Source organism: Stegostoma tigrinum, chromosome 3 (genome assembly GCF_030684315.1).
Source record: "Stegostoma tigrinum isolate sSteTig4 chromosome 3, sSteTig4.hap1, whole genome shotgun sequence".
NCBI lineage: Eukaryota > Metazoa > Chordata > Chondrichthyes > Orectolobiformes > Stegostomatidae > Stegostoma > Stegostoma tigrinum.
In genome coordinates this window covers 87662384-87682042 of record NC_081356.1, presented here as the reverse complement: position 1 = coordinate 87682042, position 19659 = coordinate 87662384, and the positions used below count along the sequence as shown (strand labels likewise).

At 43.0% G+C, this 19659-nt stretch overlaps 1 protein-coding gene across 9 annotated transcripts in view; it reads left to right on the top strand.

The window, feature by feature from the left end:
* The window catches only part of cast (calpastatin), a 192731-nt gene that overhangs the window by 64845 nt on the left and 108227 nt on the right, over nt 1-19659 (top strand). For all 9 annotated transcript variants that reach the window (XM_048527120.2, XM_048527119.2, XM_048527114.2 and 6 more), the window contains exon 3: nt 18587-18652. In XM_048527120.2, the coding sequence (XP_048383077.2) occupies nt 18587-18652 (66 nt within the window). The remainder of the gene's footprint in view (nt 1-18586; nt 18653-19659) is intronic.

The following is a 19659-nucleotide window of genomic DNA, read 5'->3' as shown; positions in this document are numbered from 1 at the left end:
GGCAGGTGGATTCCAATTCCAGGATTCCTGAGCCCATTCCCAGAGTTTCTAATTTTAATCAGTCCCTTCTAATATGTGGGTTGCTTCTTGTCTCATGCACACATCTGCCACATCTAACCTGCCAAATCAGGTACAGAGATGGGTTGTAATGAGACTTTACTGTGGGTTTTCGACTGGAAAATCCAAAACTTTCAACTTTCTGAGAAAGAAGATGAGGATAAAGGCTGTTCTCCCAATGGCAAGCTCATTCTAACTGTATTCAAACGAAATGTTTTCTGCCCCCACAAACTGGATCATGTGAACCAAATTTTGCAGATTTGGTGCCTCCTTCGAAGCAACCTAGAAACCGATATCCATTTCAAGCCCACCGACTCTCACAGCTACCTAGAATACACCTTCTCCCACCCACCTCCCTGCAAAAATGCCATCCCCTATTCCCGATTCCTTTGCCTCCATCACATCTGCTCCCAGGATGAGGCATTCCACTCCTGTACATCTTGGATGTCGTCGTTTTTCAAGGACCACAACATCCCCCCCACAATGGGCGAGAATGCCCTCGACTGTCTCTCCCGCATTTCCCGCAACTCATCCCTCACACCCCTCCCTGCAATAACAACGAAAACAGAATGCCCCTTGTCCTCAGGTACCACCTCATCAACCTCCGGATCCAACCCATCATCCTCCGACACTTACGCCATCTGCAATCCAAACCAACTACCAAAGGCATTTTTTCCTCCCCAATCTTATCTGCTTTCCGGAGGGACCACTCTCTCTGGGACTCCCTTGTCCGCTCCAAACTTCGCTCTAGCCCCATCACACCCGGCACTTTTCCCTGCAACCGCAGGAAGTGCTACACCTGCCCCCACACCTCCTCCCTCACCCCCATCCCAGGCCCCAGAAGACTTTCCACGTCAATCAGATGTTCACCTGCACATCTGCTAATGTGGTATACTGCATCCGCTGTACCCGTTGTGGCTCCCTCTACATTGGGGAAACCAGGCGGAGGCTTGGGGTCCGCTTTGCAGAACACCTACGTTCAGTTCGCACTAAACAACTGCACCTCCCAGTCGCAAACCATTTCAACTCCCCCTCCCATTCCTCAGACGACATGTCCATCTTGGGCCTCCTGTAGTGCCACAACGATGCTACCCAAAGGTTGTAGGAACAACAACTCATTCCATTTGGGAACGCTGCAGCCCAATGGTGTCAGTGTGGACTTCACAGGCTTCAAAATCTCCCCTTCCCCCTACCGCATCCCAAAACCAGCCCAGCTAGTCCCCTCCCCTTTGACCTGTCATTCCTCCCTGGACTGACCTATATCCTCCCTACCTCCCCACCTACACTCAACTTTACTGGCTCCATCCCCGTCTCTTTGACCTGTCTGTCTCCTCTCCACCTATCTTCTCCTCTATCCATCTTCTACCCACCTCTCCCTCTCTCCCTATTTATTTCAGAACCTTCTTGCCCTCCCCTATTTCTGATGAAGGGTCTAGGCCCAAAATGTCAGCCTTCTTGCTCCTAAGATGCTGCTTGACCTGCTGTGTTCATCCAGAATTAAATGAGCAGTTAATTTGTTTTTGGTGAAGTTGTATAAGGGAAGAAATTTTGGACAGTACCCTGCAAGAACACTTCATTCTTCTTTAAACATTACCATTGTATCCTTAACATCAACTTGAATAATTTAAACAGCGAATGTGGCTTCAAAATACATTACTTCAAAGGTCAAAGCAGCATTCCCTGAGTACAGTGCTTAAATGTCAGGTAAGTGATCTTGCGCATGATTAATTGATCTCCATTCATTACGCTGGCCTCAACCTGGGACAAAAGGGCTATATTTGGGCCTGAATACTAGAGCTCTGGTAGAGCTCCTGTGTTGGGCTCAGGGGTCAGTTCACTGTGCAGGGGGAGCAACACTGGGAGCTCTATTTTCTGTCCCAGCCCATGTCCAGATTTATATCCTGATTTAAAACTGCTCTCAATACCAACCTGTTGGAAGCAGAGCTCTAAATCTGAAATCATTTTGAACTGCACATTCACATTTGGATATTTGACAAAGCAATTAAAGAAATTTGAGATAACACAATGTGAAGCTGGATGAACACAGCAGGCCAAGCAGCATCAGGGGACCAGGAAAGTTAACGTTTCTTTCCTCCTCTGATGCTGCTTGGCGTGCTGTGTTCATTCAGCTTCACACCATGTTATCTCAGATTCTCCGGCAGTTTCTACTAGCTCCCGAAAGAAATTTGAGCTTTTATTGTTAAATTTGAGATAGTAGAATATGCAGTTCACAGCTGAAGTTGTTTGTCTGATCGCCACGTGCAATAAATAAAAGTCGGGGAATTAATAGAAAGGTAGGACCGTACTGAGTGGGAAATGACCTTGTGATCTGCTTGACATTTCCAGTTGCCAAGAAAGCCATCTTAATGTACGCTAGATAACGAAGTGTGGTGCTGGATGAACACAGCAGGCCAAGCAGCATCTTAGGAGCACAAAAGCTGACGTTTCGGGCCTAAACCCCATCCATCAGAGGAAGAACAGCAGTGAACAAATTCAACCTGTTGATTTTGCCATTGTGTGTCAGTCTTAACAGTGACATGTACACTGTCTAACCATACAGGATAATTTTTTTATAAGGTGGGGCTTGTACCTTTATGTAATAATTGAAATAATTATTGGATATAATAGTGCTTCTCATTCAATGGGAGCAAATGACTCTGAGTGGTACAGAACCAAAATCACATACTAATATGCAATAGATGTGTGGAAAGTTTGGATTATCAAAGTGTACACAAGTGCAATCATTTTTAAAATATCAGTATGAGTTGGCACTGCATTCACAGGCCTGGTATTTGTTCAACTGCAATCCTGTTGTAAGTATTGTCAAGAAAAGATTTCAGATTGATGGGAATGAAAATGTTCCACCCATAGTTAATTGTGTCAGGGAATAAAGCCTGTGGCCATTTGGTTGATGAACAACTTGCACATTTTTCCACAACAAAAACAGTAGTTGTTTGAAAAACTCAGCAGGTTTGGCAGCGTCTTGTGAAGAAAAAAACTAGAGTTCATGTTTCGGGTCTGGCGAAGAAGGATCCGAAACGTTAATTCTGATTTTTTCTTCACTGATGCTACCAGACCTGCTGAGCTTTTCTGGCAACTTCTGTTTTTGTTCCTGATTTACAGCACTCGCCGTTCTTTCGATTTTTCGGCAAATCCTTCAATTGGAGTCTCTCACTCAGCCGTAACTGTGAGTAGCTGCAGTGCAACTGACTTCCCATGTAAAAGACTCCATGCACCAACTGTTATCATGGGCTTACCATGGAGCACAAAGCATGTAACTTCCTTGTTTCAAGGGACTGCTAATGAATGGATCCTGATGAACTTAACTAGGAGATATTGAAGGTATGTAGGAGTATGCAAGAAAATTATAGTCAAAGACTACTTACAAAATGATGCAACATTGACATTCCATGGAGTTGAAATGTATTTTCCCTTCAAAGTGACAAATACAATGTGCTGCATAAATGTAATCTTGATTTCATTACAGTGAAAAATGAAATAGATCCTTTGACTTTTCCTCTTTTGATTTTGCATTTTAGTACATCTGATAAATCAATGGTTAAATTAGAGCATAGAACATAAAACATAGAACAGTATGGGGGAAGGGGACGAGCTGGGCTGGTTCCAAAGGTTGCAGGAACAGCAGCTCATATTCCACTTGGGAACCCTGCAGCCCAACGGTATCAATGTGGACTTCACAAGCTTCAAAATCTCCCCTTCCCCCACTGCATCCCAAAACCAGCTCAGCTTGTCCCCACCTCCCTAACCTGTTCTTCCTCTCACCCATCTCCTCCTTCCACCTCAAGCCGCACCTCCATTTCCCACCTACTAACCTCATCCCGCCTCCTTGACCTGTCCGTCCTCCCCGGACTGACCTATCCCCTCCCCACCTCCCCACCTACACTCTCCTCTCCACCTATCTTCTCCTCTATCCATCTTTGGTCCGTCCCCCTCTCTCCCTATTTATTACAGAACCCTCTCCCCATCCCCCTCTCTGATGAAGGGTCAAGGCCCAAAACGTCAGCTTTTGTGGTCCTAAGAAGCTGCTTGGCCTGCTGTGTTCATCCAGCTTCACACTTAGTTATCTTGAATTCTCCAGCATCTGCAGTTCCCATTATCTATGAGCAGAGTCTTACTGGGCCCTGAACAATGTGGCCTCTGGCGTGAAATCTTGAGAACTGTGTGAAGTGCAATGAAACCTTTCCGTATGTTGTGGGTAACTGGTTGCATTTCTAATAAAGCTCTGGATGTTGAGATGAGATTTTTAGTTGGGAGTGGCAAGAGGCCTATTAACAGGAAGTAAACTGAGGTAAAGTTGCCAGAGTCCCAGAGGACTTAGGCGTGCTTTCATTAGAGAGGGGCATTTGGTTTTGATTTCACTCAACGCCATGTACCAACCATGTACACGGCAAACATACAACTTGTTCTTCAAAAGAATGGCCATGCCTCAAAGTCTTAGAGGCGTAGTCCTCACAGAGTAGAAATTATGTCAACTAAACATCAAAGGGAGATGATGTTATCAAGGTGATATGGCAAGGAAGCTGAGGAATTTAATGATGGGAGTAGACATAGAGTGCTGTGATGCATAGGGAATTACATTAGTGAAGAGGACATCTCAGTATAAAAGGCAGGGAGATGATATAACATGGGAAGGTAAGGCATCATGTGGGAGGGGAGATCGATGGTAAATATCAACCTGGTTTTCACTGGGGACAGTGAATTACAAGACCTGGTATGTTCACCTTGTATGCCTGGGACAGAGGCATACTCAGACAAATTGAGTGTGGATTGTCTACTACGAGACCTATGAGGTTGATGGAAAGGTCTATCAGGAAGAGATGTTGATGTTTGGGGATTGGCCCACACAGCAAAGTGGAGCCTGAAACTCTGCTAGCAGAACAGCCCTACGTTGTCCTGTAAATCCCAGTGTGTGCAAATGAAAATGACTGCGTTCACATCTGGAGTGGCATGGGTAAATGCTGCTGTCTGTGAGGGAGGGGCTCAGCAAATTATAACTGTGTGGGGCTCTTCAAAAGACAGTATCAGTGGACACCTCTCCCCATAGAGGAAAGGCAGAATACACTGAAATCTCAGCATTCCTTGTGAGCTTTAGGCATTATCCTACTGTATACATTCTACTTCCTGACCATCTTGTACAGGTTAGTGGCTGAACCCCATTAGTACCTGGGATACAACAGCAATGTCTCTGTCCCTGGGGACATGGAGCTGAGTTACTAATTTTGCAGTGGCCTGTGATTTCCACCATTGTCTGCACATGGTGCAGCAGCTGCTCACTTCACAATGTGCTCCACGGAACATTGTCTGGGAATCAGATGGGCGGCCTCAGTTAATCTGAGTTTGCTGTTTCAGTGACACAGAGACTCACACAAACAGATTAGAGTGAAACATTGTGTGGGGCTGGATGAACACAGCAGGCCAAGCAGCATCTTAGGAGCAGAAAAGCTGATGCTTTGGGCCTAGACCCTTCATCAGAAAAAAAAAGTGAAACATTTCATGGTTATTTACAGATGCAATGATTTATCTACAGCCAGTTGTCACCTGCACCATTAATGTGCCCTGAAAAGATTTTCCTCCTCCTTTCTTTGCTGCCGCATCTCAGTGTAATCCCGGAGGACACATCTGGAGCAGTCTTTATGGACAAGGTTGTTGGCCTTGAAGTTTTGGTTTGGCAACCCTGGGGGTGTTTCTATCCAGTGGGGCGTGACATGCTGCACATGTGCCCTGCCCAGAGGCAAGTGCACCGCCCTCGGCTGCAGCTCCCACAGGGCTAAGGGTAGCAGACAGGCTGAAGTTGTGAGACATGGTCCCCGGGCCTCCCTCTTCCCTGGGGTTGAGAAGATGCCTGGTCTCCAACAGAGCTGGCATCTGTGGCATTACCACTGCACCACAAGAGCCCTGAAGGGAACTCGTGTTATTGGACTTGTCACCTCTTTGGTAAAACATTATGCCAAGACCTCATTTGCTTATTCAGATATACACAAGAGATTCCATTGGAATATACAGCAAAAAGCAGGGAATTCTCCAACTTACAGAGCTCAGGGCAAAGGAAAACTCCCAACAAAATTTTGAAGCATATTTGGGGAAATGGTCACAAATTTACTCAGATGAAGGGTCTAGGCCCGAAATGTCAGCTTTTGTGCTCCTGAGATGCTGCTTGGCCTGCTGTGTTCATCCAGCTACACACTTTGTTATCTTGGATTCTCTAGCATCTGCAGTTCCCATTATCACAAATTTACTGCAGCTCATTTAACTCGTTCATGGTAGCAATGACCCCACGGCTCATGAGGACTTCAAAATCTGTACCCTGCACATGCATGCATATCAGTGATTGTTGTGACTTTACACAGTAGTTATATGTAATGCAATTAATTTGAGGAGTATTCAGTGTTGGGGAGCCCCTTGTAAAACCTTAATAACTTGTCTTTCTAAAACTGTAAGCAACTGCAACAGAGATCACATGGGTTATGGCATGTTACAATGCAGGGACCTTACAAATCCGTTTCTCCAAACATGCCCCTTTTCAGAAAAAAAAAATTCTGTGCACTATTCTTTGCACTTACAAGTTAGCCAATGTCCGTGGCCTTTAGGAAATTATCATGTCATGAACAATTTTTTAAAATCTGAGTTGATCCCACATTCACGCATCTGTGCATATGAATTGAAAAGACAATCTGTAAGTTGTTTAGGTATTCCTATGATATGTGTAGAAGTTATTGTTGGCTGTTAGTCTGGTATTTGTTTATCCCTTAATGCCGTGAATATCTTTGCCATGATGATTGTTTGACCAAAACAAAGTATTTGTTGATCAGATTCAAAGTCTATGTTGAGTTAATGAGTTCCAGCGCATGTCATGCTGTTGCCTTGTGTTGAATCTGAAAGATTTCATGCTCTTTTACTACCTTTCTTCACTTCCTTTGTAGGGATTTCAGCCCTTTTGCTTGCTTCCTCACTTCAAAATGAAACCTTGCAAACAAAGTAACATTCTTTGCAGACTCTGGAGCAAATCGATGTGGTTTGAGAAAGATGCTTTGAATTGGCTTGTGGTCACACTTTTCCGTGGTTTAGTTCCTCCCAAATAGTTATTGATTAAAAGGCACACAGTCAAAGACAATTGGCAGGCTTCCTCTCTAAATCTGTGCACAGCGTTGTTCACTTGTATTGCTGTCCTGGTGCAAATATAAACATTTTTATTCATGAATGAATACATGTTGCTGCCTGGGCCAACATTTATTGCCTGCCAGAAGTTGCCCTTGAGAAGATAGTGGTGAACTTCCTTCTTGAACTGTTGCAGTCCATGTTCTATAGGTTGACCCACAATACCATTAGAGAGGATGTTCCAGAATTTTAATCTAGTAAAACTGAAGGAATTATGATATAATTCCAAATTAGGATGTTGTGTGACTTGGAGAGGAACCTGGTGCTGGTGGTGTTCCCATGTAGCTGCTGCCCTTGTCCTTCTAGATGGAAGTGGCCATCGATTTGGAAGGTGCTGCCTGAGGAGCCATGGTGAATTTCTGCAGTGTATCTATTGTTGCCCCAAGTCCTGTATCACTGATATCATGTTGCAAGATGACTTCATCATTGACTTTGTAGTACCTCAGCATTGACACAGTCATTATTCATTGTTTGGTGTGAGTGAAAAAATCTGTGTTCAATGCCCCAATGTCACTGCACATTTTTTTATGGTGAGCCTGTGTAGATATTTATTGTTTAATGGGAAATTAGGCAAAAATTATTCTGGGTCAAGCACAAATCAATAAATCATTGTACAGCTTTCACATCTGTTGGTTTCTACATCTCTGTTAAACTTCCAGTTTGTCTGGATCAGGGCAAAGTTCTTTTCCCGGAGGAAAGTGAGCAATGTAAATATTTTCAGTTACCTTTGATTTCACCTTCATCTTCAGCTTTGGGTTTACCTGGTGAGCTCCATTGCTCTGTTACCACTTTAGGAGCTAAGTATGCCAATGAACCAAGGACCAGTGTGACATGAAATGAACAGCAACTATTTAGGCAGCAGCGTGCTTGATTAAGAATATTTACACAAGTTGTCCTATAACTACAGATTGTTAACTTGTCTGCCAAGTGAACTTGTTTGAGAATTCAAGTAAATAGAATCTTAGAATCCCTACCATGCAAATAGAGGCCATTCAGCCTATCAAGTCTGCACCGACCCTGTGAAGAGCTCTGACCTAGGCCCCTACTGTATTTCCATAACTCCACATTTACCGTGGCTAATTAACCAGCTTGCACATCCCTGAACGCTACAGGGCAATTTAGCATGGCCAATCCACTTAACCTGCATATTCCTGGATTGTGGGAGGAAACCAGAACAACCAACAGAAAACCACACAGACATGGAGAACATGCAAACTCAACACAAGCGGTTACCTTAGGCTAGAATTGAACTTGGGTCCCTGGCACTGTGAGGCAGCAGTGCTAACCACTAAGCCACTGTGTCATTCAAACCGACACAATTTACCAACCCAGTGTGAGAGTGGTAATTCTGTGTTAAGTGACACAGTGCAAGAATACACTACCTTTAGCAGTTGCAATAGATTCAAATTCTTGTATTATCTCTGAACAGTAGATCATTCATGATTGTTTCCACTCTGGAAAGATTACTGACTGTGTCTTGTTTTGCCTGTGTTGATGCTTCTTTAGAGCTGTAGAAATATCAATTGATGTATATAATAATTTGGAACTCCCAAGTGTTTCAAAATTATAGTTAGAAGACATGAATTAGCTGGCTGTTTTATAGCTCTCAAAATCTACACCATTTCAGTTGTTAGCTTCTGATAACATGGTCTGAATTTTACCAGATATGTGTCATCTTTGGCATTTGCCGACCCACCACAGGTGGAAGTACTGGCCATTGCGGGGACCTCCCAGGATTCCTGGCAAAAACGCCATCTTCAAAGACCAGCCATTCACCCAGCTGAGTGCTGGCCCTCCGCAGTTTCCCTACATGATTCATTTTATTTGCCCCAGCCCTGTCAATAGAGGGTAATTGATACCCGATTTTGCCAGTGACGGCGTGGAGGTTCTGATGGAAGCTAGGTATATGCAGTGCTGCTAATGGAGTGTACTCTGCGATATTGGTGATGATCTGGAGCAGAAGATAGTGAGCTGGAGTCACTGGGTTATCACTCTAACTTCCTGCTGGAAATTGACACCGTCTGGTTTCATTCCAGCAGATGGAAGAATGGGGAACCGGCATGATCAGTGAGGAGAGGGGACATAATAACAACATTAATGCATGTAAATAGGTTTCTCAGAGCTCACTAGCAACAACCTTCTCTCACTTTGACAGGAAAATGGGACTTATTCATGGGCTGGGAAGATTGTAAGCTTTAATGGCTTGTCTTGCTGAAACTGAAATCAACTGGAACACAGAAGCACAGACGCAGAGGGAGGCCATTTGGCCCTTTGAGCCTGCTCCCCCATTCTTCAGAGTCATGGCGGATTGTCCAGCTCGGTAGCCTAATCCTGCTTTCTCCCCCATAACCTTTGATCCCATTTGTGCCAAGTGCTATATCTGGTCATCTCTTGAATATATTTCAATGTTTTGGCATCAACTGCTTCCTGTGATTGTGAATTCCACAGGCGCACCACTCTTTTTGGGTGAAGAAATGTGTCCTCATTTCTGTTCTAAATTGTCTACCCTGAATTCTGGACACACCCATCATCAAGAACATCCTCCCTGCATTTACCCTGCCCGGTCCTGTTGGAATTTTAAGCCTCTGTGAGATCCCCCTTTGAAAACATTGAAAACAATCCCAACCTAGTCAGCATCACCTCATACATTAGACCTGCCATCCCGCAATCAGCCTGGTAAACCTTCACTGCACTCCCTTGCGGGTAAGAGCATCCTTCAGAAACTGAGACCAAAACTGCATGCAATATAAATATCACAAGACCGTGGTACACCACATGTATAGAGTGTTTACAAATCCATTCACTCCTCGCTTCGGCAAATACACATCACTGCTGCATATCACAGAATGGTGTTTAGGAATAGGAAATCTGGCTGATATAAAACAAACTCAGAAAATATTGGAAAGATTGTGTTAAGCAGCATCTGTGAAGAGAGCAATGTAATCCACATTTCAGGTTGGTAATCTTATCTAAGAATTCAAAGGAACTCTGGCTGCTTTTGTTTATGTACGAATATGGTATATTATCCTAATGACTGCATCATTATATTTGCAAATATAGAATTACAATGCAGACAGGGTGACATTAGACTCCCTAAAAGAGCTCCTCAGTAGTCCCTATTCTCACTCCTTCCTCATAGCTGCAGACTGTATTTTTTTTAAGTTATCCAATTCCATTTTGAAAACTGCTGTAGGATCAGCTTACACCACTCTTGTGGACAATGTATTCCAATTCTTAACAACTTGCTGAGTAAAAACAATTGTTTTCATCTCTCCACTGGTTTTCTTTGCTAGTTTTAATCCTGCATCATTTGTTTACGAGCCCTTCTCCAGTGTGAACAGTTCTCCCGGCATGCTCTGTAAAATCCCCTCATAACTTTGAACACCTCAGTTACATCTCCCTTTTTATGTTCCCCACTCTGAGAAGAACAAGCATAACTTTACTACTTTCTCCAAATAATTAAGCTCCTCATGTCAGGAGTTTCGTAGTAGCTTTATTAACTTGACCTGTCATCTGGGAAGATTTGTAGCCTTGGGTACATTGCCTTTATAAGGGTCATGCAGCATGGCAACAGACCGTACGGTCCAACCAGCCCATGCTGAACATAATCCCAAACATTATCTAGTCTCACCTACCTGCCGCTGGCCCATATCCCTCCAAACCTTTTGTTTTCACATACAACATTTTAAAAGCCATATGACTACACCAGATTCCACCATTTCCTCACGAAGTTAATTCCATTCACAGACCACCCTCTGTGTAAAACAAAAATTGCTCCTTATGTCTTTTTAAACCTCTTTTCTGTCACCATAATAATATGTCCCCTTTAAATTATATAATTTTGTTTATGCTCTTGTAATTTCTTTCAGTCCAAAATATATCATTGCAAGCACTTGTGTCAAAATGGTGTGCTGTAATTGATCTTTAATAAATATCAAAAAGAGCAGCTGCCCTAATGTTGTACCTAGGGGAGTTAACTGTTTACTTCCTGCCCTGTCCAAAAATTAACCATTCACTACTACTTTCTGGTTTCTATCTCACATCTAGATTGGTATCCATGCTCGCATTGCCCCATGGGCTTCAATCTTGTAAACCTATCTATTAAGTGATATCTTGTCAGATTTCTTCAGAAACTCCTTCTATATGACATCAAGCATTTTCAGCAACCCTTTTTGTTATTTCATCAAAGAACTCAAGTGACACAAAAACATATCCATGTAGAATTTCATTTATAAATGAAGCTTTTCTGAGAATTATTTCTGACCTAGTCTATGGTCTCTAGACATTTCTTGCCTGCAACTGGTCTGATGTGTAGATTGTCAGCTCAGTATTTACGTTTAACATGCACTGTGTTTGCACTTCAAAATTCATTTTCAAAAATATTTTGTATTGGAAAAGAAATTACCATGTCAGACAAAAGCTAATTATATCAAATGAAGGGGGAGCTCATTATTGATTTGAATTGTTTTTATGGTTTGATAGAAAAAATGTCATTCCTCCAAAATATCTGACAATAGTGCAATATTAACCTAATTTTATCATGCAACTTTGGCTTCCACTGATAAGTTTAAGAACAATTGAAAGGTGTAACTCTACAACTATGATTAATTGTCAACAATACTGAGCTGGTTAACCTAATAAATCTGCAGTTGTCAGGAATGAGGCACTAGTTATTTATGAAAACCTAGTGTATGTTTCCGAAACCAATTACAATAGGAAGGTCTGGTGCCTTTGTAGGCCTCCAACTTACTTTAACCATCTCAAAAGAGCAGAGACATTTTATTAACCCAGGCCAGTGTGAGTATGCTTGTTCTTTTATTAGTATGTGCACAATTGCAAGTCATTATCTTGTTTTAGAAAGTGACTTCATGAAAATAGATCAGGGAACTTAAGCTTGGCATTTGTTTTTACTTATTCAGCGGAGTACAGCTGACTGGTGACAAACCGGAAAGGAATGAATTAAAGTCACTGACACCTTTTCATTTGATGTTTTGATGTGGGTGACATTGGTAAGATATAAGAACTCTGAGAAGAGAATCATATGATTTCCTGTAACTGTTATTTTCTTTGTATCTTTTTGGCAGTTAAGAGTTAACCACATGGGCCTGGAGTCAGAGCAGGTAGAGCAGTTACACTTCCCCCAAAGGATTTAGTTCAGTTTTTCTCTCTCAGCTGTTTAGGAGATTGAGGGGGAGAAATTCATTAACCTGAGCTGTGCTGCAACAGGATCAACAACCACTTAGCAGGACATGGACTGTTCTGCCAATAACTCTGAGGATCGTGGCCTTCAAATTCTATTGCAGTTCTTGTAGGTGCAATGCCAACACTTCCTAGGTCATTGTGCATTAGTTAACCAGGGTGTTTCCGATGGCCTCCACCATGGAGAAGCAGAAGCAGTGGGCATGTGGCATTGCTAGGCTGATGGAGGGATTGACTGCAGGAATGAGGTTCTCTGAACTTCATACATTAAAGTGCGAGGTTGCTGCAACGTTAAAGAAAACATTTCCCAGAACATATTATTCGTATGTGACCACGTGCACTGCATCATGTCAGTGAATGCCAACCTTTTGGGCAACAGTTACAATGTTTTTATCACTTCGCAGCTAGTGGTACCCACTGTTTGGTTTACCTACGGTACCCCTGACTCATGGTCAGCACCTGCACTCGGCCATATATAGACAGTTCATATACAGTGAGAGTCTTGCTGACAATGGAGAATGCCAGGCACTTTTTGGGGGTGGGGTGGACCTTCTGGTTCTTACATGAGTACACATCCAAATTCGGCTGCATTTGCTATCGTCTCCCTTTTGGAAGGGCAGAACCGTAGGCATAAAATTTTTGACACGCAACTTGGGAGCAGGAGGAGCAGGAAGCAAAGGTGGTAAGATATTCAGGGCTAGCTTACTTGAAGACCCATGAGTGGTAATATTCTGGGATAGCTTCCTGAGAGCTAACACAAGAGCACAGGCAGATTGGCAATGGTAGGAACGTGACACTACCATCCTGAGAGAGGAAAGATGTTTGCGCACATGGGGCCTTTATTATTTACCTGGGTCATCATCTCAGCAACCCTTATCATCTGCATGTGACACAAATTGCTGGGCGATTTTAAGTGCCTGCAACCATTTGAAGAATCCACTCTGATATAAGGCAGCAGCCATCAATAGGATAGCTGATAACATCACTGGCAGTGACATAAAGTCGCGTGACGTGTATAGATGAACTTACTCCATTGTCATGCCATTTCAATCTCTAAGTGATATGTAAAACATTCACAGCCATGATGGTAATACACTGAAGTGTTATCACCCCAATCTGATTGGTGCTGAAATTTGGGTTACTTTCCACATGGGCTACAATGGGATCTGAGACATTGGCTACCAGATGCTGCATTGGATTTGCAAGCAGTTGGCCACCACTTTCAACTTGGGAAGGACGGACTCCAATCCCTGTGTCAATTTGGAGCCAGTTTGTTCCATGCTTTTTATAAATGACAAAAGGCTCAGTGGCTGATATGTTACTGCACGCTACAGCACTGTGTGCATGCCATTCAACCTCTTTCTTTGCTCTGTCCCTTCAAATTCTTCACCTGCATCCTTTACAATCGAATTCTTACATCCTGACCTTCTGGGTGAGCTGGGACACTGTTGTTTCCCTGTCCTAGTTGTAACTCACTTGTGTTTGTGTCTCATCATCTGCTGATCTTGAACCTTTACCAGCCTGTAGAACATGTATAATTGGCACTTTAATTCTGATATCAATACGAGATGAAGAATTAGCCTGCAAAGTCTAGTTGAACCAGTTCTCAACTGCGAGTTGAGACAGCTGGAGGATAATTGACAAGAATCAAATCCTTAGCTTGTTTTGGGTCAGCCCAGGGCAACTGGTTTCATTTGAGAGCAGTTTGTTTGAATGTCATGTGTTCTAGCATGTTTCGTGCCAATACAAAATGAATAGAGGCCATAAAGTTTGCATGCTGGCTATTTTAATCTTATTGCTGAATGGGTCTTAATCTCTTGTACTGGTCATACTTCATCCAGAATTGTCAAGAATCAATTGATTCTAAATGAACTTCGTGTAACTCAGGGATTTGAAGCAGAAATACATTACAGTGTTACGTTGTTAATCACATCTTGTACAAAGTAAAATGGAAATAAGTGCTGAAAAACACAACGGGAGTAGTTTGTGGTGCTATTTACAGTTTTGTTTGTGGGTTAGCGGTTGTGCAAAATTTTAACACTAACTCTGAAATTCTTTTATTGAAAGTGTGGTGTTCTGTACAGCATTCTGTGCCATCCTTTGTCTGCAGCGGCATGTAGCTTCATGGGTTGTACTAGTTGGATAGATCCCAGAACATGAATCATACAGTAGTCTTTTCACAGAGGATTCGAAAGCAACCTGTAACTTAAACAATCTGTGGAAACATCACACAAGTAGCTCTGCCATGTCTTGAGTGGGCTTCTCAAATTTGCATCTCAAATTTGTCAGAGTTATTTAAACTGTTGGTTGCTTTGTTTTATTATGGACGCTTGCATCAGTCAGTTGCGCAAATAATATCTGATGCCAGAGGTATCAGTCCTGCATAGCAGTAAGATTACAAACTACAAAGCGCAAAAGAGAAACACAGAGACAACAAGGTGTGAAGCTGGATGAACACAGCAGGCCAAGCAGCATCTTAGGAGCACAAAAGCTGACGTTTCAGGCCCAGACCTTTCATCAGAAATAGGGGAGGGCAAGAGGGTTCTGAAATAAATAGGGAGAGAGGGGGAGGCGGATCGAAGATGGATAGAGAAGAAGATAGGTGGAGAGGAGACAGACAAGTCAAAGAGGCGGGGATGAAGCCAGTAAAGGTGCGCGTAGGTGGGGAGGTAGGAAGGAGATAGGTCAGTCCAGGGAGGACGGACAGGTCAAGGGGGCAGGATGAGATTAGTAGGTTGGAAATGGAGGTGCGGCATGAGGTAGGAGGAGGGGATAGGTGAGAGAAAGAACAGGATAGGGAGGCGGGGATGAGCTGGGCTGGTTTTGGGATGCGGTATGGGGAGGGGAGATTTTGAAGCTTGTGAAATCCACTTTGATACCATTGGGCTGCAGGCTTCCCAAGCGGACTATGATTTGCTGTTCCTGCAACCTTCGGGTGGCATCGTTGTGGCACTGCAGGAGGCCCAGGATGGACATGTCGTCTAAGGAATGGGAGGGGGAGTTGAAATAGGTCGTGACCAGGAGATGCAGTTGCTTATTAAGAACCGAGTGTAGGTGTTCTGCAAAGCAGTCCCCAAGCCTCCACTTGGTTTCCCCGATGTAGAGGACGCCACAACGGGAACAGTGGATGCAATATACCACATTAGCAGATGTGCAGATGAACCTCTGCTTGATGTGGAAAGTCTTCTTGGGGCCTGGGATGGGGGTGAGGGAGGAGGTGTGGGGGCAAGTGTAGCACTTCCTGCGGTTGCAGGGGAAAGTGCCAGGTGTGGTGGGGCTGGAGGGGAGTGTGGAGCAGACAAGGGAGTCACGGAGAGAATGGTCCCTCCGGAAAGCAGATAAGGGTGGGGATGGAAAAATGTCTTTGGTCGTGGGGTTGGATTGCAGGTGGCGGAAGTATGTGGAGGTTGGTGGGGTGGTATGTGAGGATGAGGGGGATTCTGTTTTGGTTGTTATTGCGGGGAGGGGGTGTGGGGGATGATGTGCGGGAAATGCGGGAGACACGGTCGAGGGCGTTCTTGACCACTGCGGGGGGGACGTTGCGGTCCTTGAAATACTTAGCAGGTCTGGACGCTTATGTGAGGAGAGAAACAAAGTTAACATTGTGAATCTGTTGTGACTCCATAAGGTCTAGGGTAGTTCAGATCTTCAGTATCCATAGGACTTTGTGTTTCCTTGCACAGGTATACCTGGGTTACTCTTACATTGGATTTTTTGCTGTCCTTGTGAACCTGTTTTTGTGTGTACTCCCAGGACAGGAGTGGAAATGTGAAATGCATGTTTGTAGTTCTCTTGCATTGCACCGCACTGCTCTCTTTATTTCCAATGCAGTGATGTTAGCTGGAAATCAGTGCTGCCACATGTTATTCTCCTATTATCCAGCTGTTCATATGAGTCACAATACGGTGATGTGGATGATATAAATTTATTATTGGTTCAGTGTGAAAAACTTTCACACTTAATACAATATATAAGAGTTTTTTCCTCTTTATTTTAATAGACTGCAAGTAATAACAATAGATTCTTCTTTTAGCCTGACAGTTTGAACTTCTTCCTTTTATGTTCCTACCTTGTGATCCATACCAAAAAAAAAGTGCAGTGACTGCAAATTTCAAAGTGAGCTACAGGGAGAGGCTGAATAGGCTGGGACTTTTCCCCTGGAGCATTGGAGGCTGAGAGGTGACCATGAAGAAGTTTATACAATCATAAGGGGCATGGATAGGGTGAGTAGCCAAGGCCTTTTCTCAGGGTAGGGGAGTCCAAAATTGGAGGGCATAGGTTTAAGTTGTGACGAGAAAGATTTAAAAGGGACGTAAGGGGCAACTTTGTCACATGGTGTGTGTATGGAACAAGCTGCTAGAGGATGTGGTGGAGGTTGGTACAATTACAACATTTAAAGGGCCTCTGGATGGGTACATGAATAGGAACCGCTTAGAGGGATATGGGCCAAATGCTGGCAAATGGGACTAGATCAGCTAAGAATATCTGGATCGCATGGATAGGTTGAACCAAAGGTCTGTTTCCATGCTTTATAACTCAAACACTCTATTCCAATGGGACTCTGACCAAAATTAGTTCACAAGGGCAGGGACCTCGGAATCTTTGTCTTCTCTTTTCGAATGCCTAGGCTGTTAAGAAAGTAGGAACAAGCCTGCCTTCGCTGGAAGGTCTTGCTTCCATGGCTCAGTATGAACTGAGGGTGCTACTGGTGACTGGAATGTTGAATTTACAGAGGTGTGCTGAGTGTGTGCGTATAACCCCCTTCCCTATCTAAGGCCTCCTTTGAGTAAACTTGCACAGAGAGCTGATTGGGAATGTAGAGTCAGGTGTTTGATGGTAGTTCCCAGTGATAGTTCACTGAATTTTCTGGCTGCAAGAGGAGATGGGTATGGAAGGTGCCCCTATAGTGTTTGGGCACACAGTGGCTCCATGTAATTTAAATGTCATCCCACAAACCAGGGACAGTAGAATGGAATAATTGCTATGGTGGAAAGCTTTGACAGTTGGTATAATACACATATATTTAATGACTTTTTCTCTTTGGAATGCAATTGGACAAACTTATGGGCCACAAACAGTTGTGCACTTCCTTTCTGCTACAGAGTTCAAATAGTTCTTCTTCATATGAAAGACTCTAAACAGTTTTGGGCATGCTGCCACCTTTTGCTATGCCTGAAACAAGATACAGTTAGGATAAGATTCGAACATGGGCAGGATGTTCTGTTGTGTGGTTTCTATGGATGAAACTTGATTGAAAACCTTATCAGCAAGAACTGGTCATGTCCCAACATCAGTACTCGAAAACAAACTGAGAAAATATCATCCTTTCAGAAAAGCATTTCAAAACGGTGAAATTGGAAGAAAGTTTTGGTAGAATTGTTCATTTCCTTCACAACTGCTGTTTAATATGCTTCAAAATATATTGCACAGCTTTTACGTAACCCACAATGGACAGTGTGAAGAGCAGCATTTTCTCTTTGTAATTCAGATTTAAAGTATCCACAAGTATTTTGCTTTTCATCGAATCGTAGAATCCTACAATGTGGAAGCAGGCCATGCAACGTACTGAGACCAAGCTGACCTTCCAAAGAGCAACGTATCTAGACCCACACTCCCTACTCTATCCTGTAACCCTGCACTTCCTATGGCCAATCCACTTAATCTGCACATATTTGGACTGTGGGAGGAAATCGGAGCACCCAGAGGAAACCCAAACAGACTTGGGGAGAATTTGCAAACTCCATGTTAACAGTCACCCAAGGCTTTTGATTTGACAACGAGTGCATTGATGAAGTAACTAATCATTTTGTTTTTCACTTAACTTGTTGCTGCTCTACAGGTTTGTTAATGTGAAAGAATCAGTTGGAAAGAATCATTATACTGATTAGTCAAGTATATATCACGTCATGATTCCTTGTTTATTGGCCTTGTTTTTCAAGATTCTTGGTGATTTTCTTTGGGTGTTTTGGAAGTTGCATTCATTGACGTTTTTTGTCTCTAATGTTTTCTACTTCTTATGCAACTACCAAATATGAATTATTGCCGATTCAGATGTGGCAAATATTCTTTTTGTTTAGTAAGTTTAAAAAAAGTGTAACCGACCCTGTTTTTGGCCTCTGATCTGAAACTTTGTTTTTCTTCCCTTCCTTTCAAGGAGAAGCCAAAAGCTAGTCAACTTGCTATGGCAGAAGGTTCAAGACAAATAAGCTCAACTAGTAAGGTAAGATTATCTGTATGATAACTATTGTTTAGTGAAATAATAAAGTGTTCATTCAAATTACCTTATCATAATACACAGATGGGAAAGAAGTTATTTGGCATATACCATTTGCCTCTGAATTGCTTGATGCACCTGCTTGTTTACTCTCACTGACTGGGGTACAGGGATACCCAGATCCCTGTCTGCATTTTCGAACATATCACCATTTAAAGAATATGTTGACTTGCTGTCTTTCACACAAAATCATCTGTCGCATGTTGGGCACAAGAAATAAAGAGGATCGTAACTTAGGAATTGCCATCAGTAAAGTCAACAACTACACTTAGAGCACTCATAACATCCTTTTCTGTCAGTTCAGTAGAACAGAGAAGCAGTATTCTACAGGCAGGGTTCATATTACAAAATTCATTGAACATATCCAAGTCTGCAGCCCTGTGCATTCCATTTTTTAATTCATTTAATGGATTTGCACTTCCCTGGCAGAGCTGGCATTTATTTCCCATCTTTAGTTACCCTTGCGAATGTGGTGGTGAGCTGCCTTTGGTGTAGGTACATTTGTCTAGCTGTTACAGAGGAAATTCCAGGACTTTGAATTAGTGACATAAAAGGTGATGTATTTCCAAGCCAGGATATTGAGTTGCTTTTAAGGGAAACTCACAGATGACTGTGCTCCCATGTATCTGCTGCACTTGTTCTTCTAGATGGAAATAGTTGGGCTTTTGGAAGATGTTGCCTAAGACTCTGAGTGAAATTCTGCAATACATCTTCTAGATGGTACACATCGCTGCTACTGAACACTAATGGTAGAGGAGGTGAATGTTTATAGATGTGATGCCAAGTATGTGGGTTACTTTGTACTGGATGGTGATAAAGTTTTTTTTGAGTGTTGTTGAGTGTTGCACCCATCAAAACAAGTGGGAAACATTGCATCACACTCGTGACTTCACCTTTTGAAGGTGATGGATAGACTTTAAAGTGCCCAAAGATAAGTTGGTCACTGCAGATTC